This window comes from Carlito syrichta, unplaced genomic scaffold, assembly GCF_000164805.1.
Source record: "Carlito syrichta isolate Samal-C Ts95f unplaced genomic scaffold, Tarsius_syrichta-2.0.1 Scaffold128134, whole genome shotgun sequence".
NCBI classification, from domain to species: Eukaryota; Metazoa; Chordata; class Mammalia; order Primates; family Tarsiidae; genus Carlito; species Carlito syrichta.
The window spans coordinates 373,906-383,541 of record NW_007072230.1 but is presented as its reverse complement, the minus strand read 5'-3'; the positions used below and the strand labels follow the sequence as shown (position 1 = coordinate 383,541).

Below are 9,636 nucleotides of genomic sequence, written 5' to 3'. Positions count from 1 at the left end.
ATGCCCGGCTGATTTTTTGATTTATTGTAGAGATGAGGTCTCGCTGCCCAGGCGGGTCTCGAACCCTCAGGCTCAGGCAATCCACTCACCTCAGCCTCCCAAAGGCACGGGATTACAGACTGAGCCACCAAGCCAGACTTGGACATAAATTTTATCTCCATGTGGCAATCATCAATTCATTGTTTTTCCTTTTGCCTCTAGAAGTGTTAGAATTTCCTAAATCATGAGATGAGTAGATAAATTGTTTTATTAATATGCAAGTTTCACACTAATAATAAGATGAACTTTTTGTAATTTTTTCTTTCATAAATAATAGGAGAAGTGAATTTAACAATCAAAGGTTATAACTTTGGAAATGAACTCACACAAAACATGGTGGTGTATGTTGGAGGAGAAACCTGTCAGATTCTTCATTGGAACTTCACAGATGTTAGATGCCTTTTGCCCAAGTTATCTCCTGGAAAACATGATATCCATGTAGAAGTCAGAAACTGGGGTTTTGCATCAACAAGGTATAATAAGGAACATAAACCTGTTGGCATTGTGGAGCACATAGGGCTCATGGAATTGGGATAGGAAAAGAAGTAGGTATTAACCTGTAGTATGCCAATTGCTTTCTACAACTCCTTTTGCAATAGATTCTGAGAATATCTCATAAAATGCAATATGACACTTAGTGGTGACACTAATACCATTCTGCTTTGGCTGAAAAATTATCTGTGCAACAAGGTGTGTGTATGATTTTGATTCATTCAGGAAATACTTATCAAGCAGATTCTAGGGGGCAGGCACTCGCTCAGGGCTGCTGACTGGATATACATACAGTGAAGAATATGAGAGGCTTGTCTCCTGCATTAATGGCTCTCACAGTTTTCTTGGATAAATATATTTCAAACACAGGGTTATATTAATAACTTAATTATAAATGTGAAAATAGTATACATAAGAAATGCAGGTGCTGTAAGAGTATATAATAGAAAGAACTAACATTCTGAAAAACAGAGAATTCTTGAAAAGGTGAAAATTCAGCCAAGAAATGGGTAGGAGTTGGTCATCTTCTACTTCCCAAAACTAAAAAAAATCAATATTTTTTTCCTTAGAAAACGCTTATTAACAAGTAAAATTTTAGCAATGGTATGAGGAAATTAGTGGTTTAGAATACTAGGAAAAGAGGAAACTGAAATTTAAGGATTAAGAAAAGGCGAATAGAGCTGATGCCAGAGTAGAAGGAAAATTAATAGCAGAAAATCTTGCAGAAGGTGAAGGAAGATAAGCAACTGTCAACATAAACTACAGAGCTATGTCTCCTCTTGGATTCATAGTGCAGAGCTTACAGGGGCTTTCATAGAGCTGTTGGATAGTGCTCTGGCTTGACATTATAAAAAACTGACATATACAAAATAGTAAGTTCAGGGGTGGTTCAAGAAATACTTCAGTTATACTGTGAGTATTAACTAAAAGTGAACACGAGTCACTTGAGTTGCTCTGCCTCTCTCCAGCTATAGGAGGAGTTAGGATGTGGAAGTCAACTCTTTCTGTTGGGTGAGAAAAACCATGCACACTTTGATGATTTCCTAGCAGGCACATTGTTTTTAACAAAGCAAAATACATTAAAAACCCTCTCAATAAAATAATGAGAAGGGAAATCCTGACAAGTTTCTAATAAGCATGGAGTAATAAAATCAAATTAATTATACAAAACTTTTACTGCCCATATAAAATGTGTGGAATTTCATCACTTTTTAATACATAGAGCTGCCTTTTTGTTTTACACTAATGAAAATATAAAATATTTTAAAGGATTAATGTATTTCTTATGTACTCAGTTATCATAACCATATTTTCCCATAATATTTTAAGTTCTTTCATCTCAAGTTCTGCCATTAGATTTTTCAGAAATCTAATTTTCATAGGTAAAGAAAAATTACTAAATATACCATCCAACTAAATTGAAGTTATAATGACCAGATTGTCTAGATTGAAAAGTATTCAGTTATTTCCTCTTTCTAAAGAAGTCATATCCTAGCAAGCATTTATCAGTATAAACCAGTAGGAAGCTCCCTGAAAAATCTATCCACTTTTTCATTTTCAGAGACAAGTTAAATGCTTCAATACAGTATATTCTGGAAGTGACCAGCTTGTTTCCACAGAAAGGGTCCTTGTATGGTGGAACTGAAATCACGATCATGGGTTTTGGGTTCAGTATGATACCAACTGAGAACACCGTGCTCTTAGGTAAGAGCTTTGTCCCACAGATCTCATACAAGAGGTATTATCATTTTTCTCTGCTTAAAGGATGCACTGTAGGTGCTGAGTTACTATACAAATACTCTCAATCGCAGAAGTTTTATTTTTATATTTTAAATATGGTTAAGTATATTTGTTTAAAGTGAATGACTGTTTTTTATTTTAATAAATAACTATTGTGTATCCACTGTATATAGGCACTTAAAATGGGGAGTGGGAGTATGTGTTCTCAAAATAGTTAGTACTCACACATTGTTACTGTCAGAAAAGAGTGCCAAAGGTCCTATGATACAGGCAGAACTTTTCTAGGGCCTTGACTGTTTGCTTCATTTCTATAGTTCATTTCTATATTTCATTTCTATAGTCCACAAAAAATATTTGAGAAAAAAGTTTAATTTTCCATCTTTATTCTTTCTAGGGTCCTACCCTTGCAATGTTACATCAGCATCAGAAAACATCATAAGATGTATTCTTCCTTCCACAGGGAATGTATTCAGGATTACCAACAACGGGGAAGATTCAGGTATCAACCAACATTTTATATACTGTAAATAATAAAAGCGCTTTACCCTGAAATTAATTTGATTTTATTGATATTTCAAATTATTTAGAGAATAAATGTTGTTTCTTTTATAATGTGTCAGTGGTATTTCCTTGTCATAGGGTTTCACATATAAAGTGATTCGGTGGTTTTGCTGCAGTCCAGAACCTCCTGAATTATTCCCGTTTATTATCAGTTCTCTTTGCATCAGAAAATTCTTGTTTAAATACTTGATCATAACTTTTAAAAATATTCCATGTAATATTTTTAAGCAACTTATTGAGTTTTCAATTTTTTCTCAAACTGTCTCTTGATTATCACTTATTTTAGGGCTGGGTGACTTGTTACTTCCTTATCTTTTCATTATCTTGCCTATTTCTGTTTACTTTTTGTTTTATTCCTTTTTTTTAAGCTACGAGGTTTTACTATGTTGCCCTGGCTGGTCTCGAATTCCTGGGCTCAAGGGATTCTCTCTCCCTGGCCTCCCAAAGTGCTGGGATTACAGGCATAAGCCACCGCGCCCGGCCATTTCTGTTTATTTTTGTTAAATGTTTAAATTATGTACATAAAGTTTTCATTGTTAATGAAAAAGTTGTTTGCACTAGTGACTGTACAAAATTCACAATGTTGCCAAAGATAATTATTAAGAAATGTACTCTGTTTCTTTTTTCTTTCAAAATATGACTCGATTCTTGCTTCCAGTACATGGATTAGGATATGCCTGGTCACCATCAGTCTTAAATGTGTCGGTGGGAGACATTGTGATATGGCATTGGCAAACACATTCATTTCTTAGGGGGATAGGATACAGAGTTTTCTCTGTCTCCAGTCCCGGAAGTGTAATTTATGATGGCAAAGGGTTTACAAATGGAAAACAAAAATCTACATCAGGTATGCTTCTGCTTATTGATTTTTGCTTTATGTCTCTTTTTCCTAGATTTAATAAAAAGACTTTTAAAATAACTGTAATATATGGTACTTTTGCACAAATAATATATACAAATGCACAAGGTGGTTTAGTTGGCATTTTATTGCTTAAGTAAAAATGTTATTGGTGAGTGTAAGCAAATTATTTTATACATATTAAAGCAAGTTCTGAATTAGAAATATCTTTATTGATTCTGTGATAATCAATAATTGAAAAATATATTGAAACAGCAAAATACAATGAAAATAATAATACATGTTTTAATCAAACCGATTTGATAGCAAGTTAGGGACTTGATTGGAATTAGCTATAAAATCATGATTTCTTATAGGACAACTTGAATAAAATATGACTTTTAGATTGTCTGTTTTGTCCTGTGTATATGTAACACTTTTTGAACTGTCCACTCATAAATAAAATTTAAGTGGTTAGGTTTTTAAAATTTTGTTATTTCATGTTGATTTTTTTCTTTAAATTTTGGTAAGGTATACCAGACTTATGTGGTTTTCTAGAAAATTAATGCTGGATCTTGTCTTCATGGAATGTAATTTCATTATACAAGATAGTTTTTTTTTAATATCCAGTGATTTCCTTACTACCTCCTGTTGAAATAGTATGCACATGAAAAATAGGAAACCTGTCATCTGCATGTGCATTTAAATGATCATTTCAAATGTTCTCACCCTTTTTTCAAAAAGGCATTAATTGCTTGTATTTATTATGTGCAATCTCATTTTATGGCAGGTTCATTTTCTTACCAATTTACCTCACCTGGAGTCCATTATTATAGCAGCGGGTATGTTGATGAGGCTCACTCCATTTTTCTCCAAGGAGTCATTAACATTTTTCCAGCTGAAACCAGACGCATTCCCCTGCACCTGTTTGTGGGTACCACTGAAGCCACGTACACTCAGGGTAAGATGGGCAAAGACAGAAATTCTGCTACCCAGGTGACCCAGGGCTTATGTAACCTTTCTGGAATAGGAGGCAGATGATCAGGTCTAACTGTGCTTCTGTCTCTTACTAATCCACATGACCTTGAATAGGTCTTGTCTTCTCTGAGACCAGAATTTATTCGTCAAAATAAGGATTGTGTTAATGTTTTCCTGCCAGTCTCTCTCCCAGAATCATTGTATGTCTCAAATGAGATGTAATGTGAAAGAGTTCTGACACCCTATATGTTCCTGAAAACGCATTAGATTGTAAGGTTATATTATTATTTTCCCCATGGGATCTCGTCTTGGACAAATCTAAAAATAAATTAATTTTATCTTCCCTCTTCTCTCTTTGCTGTACTGTTTTTGTCCAAATCCTTAATACTTGTATCCTGCTTAAAACCCTCTTGTCATTAAAAATAATAATAATAAAGAGAGAGATTTTCCAGAATTTAAACAATCATCATCAAAATAAAGAGAAGCACAGTTTGAAAACAGTTCTCATTTTAGATTATTATTCATGACTTTTGTCCAAAGGAGGACCTGAGAATTTGCACTTGGGAAGCTCTGTGGCAAGCTGCCTAGCAACAGAACCCCTGTGTGGCCTGAATAATAGTGGGGTTAAAGATTCAAAATACTTGCTATTTGAACTTTCAAGTTGTTTTTCACCATCTGTAAGCAACATTACCCCTTCCACTGGAACAGTTCATGAATTAATAACAATTACTGGACATGGCTTTAGTAACCTCACATGTGCTAATAAGGTAAGAATATACGACTCTCTTTTGTACTTCTGTATTCCCATCAAAAGCATTTTGACCATAGCCTTGTAATTTAATTTTTACCAGTTTTATTGAGATATAAGTTACATAACATACAATTCATCCATTTAAAGTGTACAATTCGGTAGATTCTGATATATTCACAGAGTTGTGCACTTGTCACAGAGTCAATTTTAGAATCCTGAGACCTCAGGATTTAGAATCCTTCCATCCATCTCAGTCCAAGGCAACTCCACAAATTTGCTTATTCTGGAGATTTCTTATAAATAAAATCATACAATATGTGGCCTTTTGTGACTGACTTTTTTTTCTTCACTTGGCACAATATTTTCAAGGCTTAACCAGGTTGTACCATGTATCAGTACTTTATTTCTTTGTATTGCCTAAAAATAGTTGTTTGTATGATAAATCACATTTTATTTATCCATTCATCTGTTGATGAACATTTGGGCTTTACCTTTTGGCTATCGTGAATAATGTAGCAATTCTAATTTGCTCTTAAGGTTAATCCAAAATATGCCCTAATCATCCTCCAAAATTAATTTTATGAGTTAAAACTTTTGCACATAATTAGCTTTTTGAACTTATAGTTGTTGCTAATACAAAATCTAAGTTTATACTAGAGTAATGTACTGACTTGTTTTATTTTGTATTCATTTTATTTCCAGGTTACAATTGGTAGCTACCTGTGTGTTGTAGAAGAAAGTAGTGACAATTCTATTATGTGTCGTATTGACCCTCAAAACTCAATGGACGTTGGTATTAAGGAAGTTGTCACTGTAACCATCTCTAACCTGGGCACTGCTATCAATATACTGCCTAATGAACTTGACAGGCGATTTGTTCTTTTACCAAACATCGACATGGTGTTGCCAAATTCAGGATCGACTACAGGAATGACGAGAGTGACCATAAAAGGCTCTGGATTTGCCGTTTCTTCTGCAGGTGCAGAAGTCCTTATGGGTGGTTTCCCATGTCAAGTTCTATCAGTGAATTATACAACCATTGAGTGTGAGACATCCCCTGCTCCCCAACAGCTTGTGGATGTAGATCTTCTAATACATGGAGTGCCTGCCCAGTGCCAGGGGATCTGCAGCTTTTCATATTTAGAAAGCATCACTCCTTATGTATCAGGAATCTTCCCAAACTTTATCAATGGGTCTGTAAAAGTTGTTGTTGAAGGAGAAGGCTTTGGAACTATCTTAGAAGACATTGCTGTTTTCACTGGAAATCAACAGTTCAGAGCAATAGATGTTAAGGAAAATAACATCACTGTCCTTGTGACTCCTCTCCCAGCTGGACATCATACTCTTAGTGTTGTGGTGAGAACTAAAGGCTTGGCTCTGGGAAACCTCACCATCAGCAGCCCTGCAATGGCATCTGTCTCACCTACTTCTGGAAGCATTGGTGGTGGAACTACCTTGGTGATCACAGGAAATGGCTTTTATCCAGGCAACACCACAGTTACTGTTGGGAATGACCCTTGTCAAATTATTTCCATCAACTCCAGTGAAGTCTACTGCCGCACTCCAGCAGGGACAATTGGAATGGTCGGTGTTAAAATCTCGGTGAATTCAATTGCTTATCCACCTTTGGCATTTACATATTCCCTGGAGGAGACCCCATTCCTCAGTGGAGTTGTCCCAAATAAAGGTATGTAAACATCTGCCTTCTTATTATCTTGGTATCATATTATCAGTAATATTTATTAGTATAGAATTGAAATGGTGTTTGTAAATAATTACTAAGATGTTTTCAGACAATCCCACTTAACCCAATTAATACATGGGATTCAAGTTCTATGTAGTTTCTATTTTGTGATTATTTTCTCACATTCATGGGATAAAATTTTTAGCCAAATTTCAACTTTTACTTAGAGACGAAATCCCCATTAACTTGACCTAAATTTCAAATGAGGAAGAAATAGTGAATATCCATGGGCCAAAATTAGTAACTAATTTATGTCATTCATGTTGATTTGGCACTAAAAACACCTGTTTAAATTAACAAATAGTTGCTCTTCCTAACAAGGAGAGATTTTTCAGAGTACTTTATTTCCATGGAACGCAAATTGGTTACTAATTTATCTCAACAGCATTCTTGGTAAGGAGGGAATTGGCACATTCAATATTATCAATATTATATTATCAAGTCAGATTTTATTCTTATATGGAGACAATATTATCAAATAAGATTCACTTAATTATTTAGCAAGACTCACTTCTCTAAGTGAAGAATAGATTGAGCTGTCCTGTAAGTCCTTGACATTATGCTATGCTGTTTCTGATCTTCCAACTATTGGAATGCTTATCATCTATCTAATGAATTCTGGAGAGAAAGTTATAGTGTTGTGATTGAAAACGTGCCTTTCGAATGGCTCATATCTTAGTTTTTTAAATTCCCAGTGAGAATTAAATGAGACTTTATACAAGTTTTTTTTTAACATCAGTTTTAAACATGCCGGTACCCGCCTTATAAAGTCAAGAAGTTCATTTATATACTATAACTTAGAATAGTACATTTAATAAAGAGCTCATTAAATGTTAGCCTTTTAGAAAAGTCTTTTTTAGTTTACATCTCAAGGAAATGTTAACATTTTCTTTAATATATCAAGAAACCATGTTAACAATAACAATGGCATCTTTCTTTCCCATATATTTGTAATCATTGGAAATAATGTCATATGTTCCTTATCTTCATGAACATTCCCAATTCGGTCTTTGAATGTCTCTTCAAAGCAATTTGAAGGTATAAAAGACATAGACAAGTGAGAACTGAGTTGTTTTATTTACTGTAAAGACAGGCAATAGATCACACTTAGGGCAACACTATCCCATTTGAAAGGTGAAATGTCCAACAGAATTAAAATTTTAAGACTCAAAGAAATGTTTTAGATTGTATCTTTAAGTTATTTCTAACATGAAATATCTTATTAATAGCTGTGGTATTTAAATAACAATTTAGATTTAAGCAATCCTCACTACTGAGAACTCTGCATTTGTACCAAGTTTTGTTGATTAATTTTCATTTTAAATTTAGATATGTGGAGACTCATTTGAATGACCTCTGAAAAATTCCATATGTTTCATGCCCTCAATGCACATTTGTCAGAAGGCAGAAACAAGAGAACAGACAGATTTAAATACTTTGTACTATGTGCATTCATTCTACGGCATTAGCATTAACATTCACCTATAAGTCTTTAAATTAATTTCTTTTTCTGTATTTACTGCTTATACCTATTTACATATAATAATTTGCTTACCAAGTCAAATCTACTGAAAAAATTGAATTAAGAAAAATGTGGTCCATTCTCAAAAGAGTTGCTTATGTCAGGAAGGAATGTACTAGAATAAAGATTAGTAAAGCTTCATCTTTAAAATACACTCTAGCTCAACCTGTTCAGACATCCATACTTCCTAACTCTAGATTTGCTCTTCTCTTCTCCTAGCCTGAGCTAGTAACTTACAACTCAGTAGAATGGACAGAAGGACTGAAAAATAATGAACATTGAGTTAAATCACTTATTTAGTTAGTATACAGTAGACTGTAGTATATACTGTGGTAAAAATGTATTATATGATACCACATGTATTGTCAATACTTATATTAGTTTTAAAATGCTGGATTTTTTAATTGATAAAAGTAAAGGGATATATCTTTAAATGCATGTGTAAGTATTGTAACTCAGATATATTTATATTATTTACATTGTTTGCTTTTTTTTTTTTTTTTAGGTCCACCAGGAACTAACATTGAAATTACTGGATCTAACTTTGGCATTGAGATCTTGGCCATCTCAGTGATGATAAATAACATTCAGTGTAATGTGACCATGGCCAACGATAGTGTGTTGCAGTGCACTGTGGGAGACCATGCTGGTGGCATTTTTCCTGTTTTGATGCATCATAAGACAAAAGGTTCTGCCGTGTCCACAGTTGTGTTTGAGTACCCACTTAATATTCAAAATATTCATCCAAGTCAAGGTACTTATGAATATGTAGAGGCCTCCACATAGTTAATGTTTCAGTAAACACTTCTTTAGGAAAAAATATGTTCCTGATACACTGACACAATTTGTAGTTCTTACAGCACATTGTAAGTATTTTTTCTTTGTACATCAAATAAACATGCATGAAAATTATTTCAAAATATAATGTCTTATATTTCTTTTAGTGTTGTATAATTTATTTAAAATTCAGT

At 33.8% G+C, this 9,636-nt stretch overlaps 1 protein-coding gene across 1 annotated transcript in view; it reads left to right on the top strand.

Annotated features, from left to right (window-relative positions):
- PKHD1L1 (PKHD1 like 1) overlaps window positions 1–9,636 on the top strand; it is a 158,824-nt gene that overhangs the window by 64,680 nt on the left and 84,508 nt on the right. Inside the window, exons 32-39 of the mRNA XM_021707962.1 lie at window positions 317–512; window positions 2,093–2,235; window positions 2,666–2,770; window positions 3,491–3,679; window positions 4,461–4,631; window positions 5,189–5,415; window positions 6,102–7,086; window positions 9,171–9,419. Coding sequence (XP_021563637.1) covers window positions 317–512; window positions 2,093–2,235; window positions 2,666–2,770; window positions 3,491–3,679; window positions 4,461–4,631; window positions 5,189–5,415; window positions 6,102–7,086; window positions 9,171–9,419 — 2,265 coding nt within the window. The remainder of the gene's footprint in view (window positions 1–316; window positions 513–2,092; window positions 2,236–2,665; window positions 2,771–3,490; window positions 3,680–4,460; window positions 4,632–5,188; window positions 5,416–6,101; window positions 7,087–9,170; window positions 9,420–9,636) is intronic.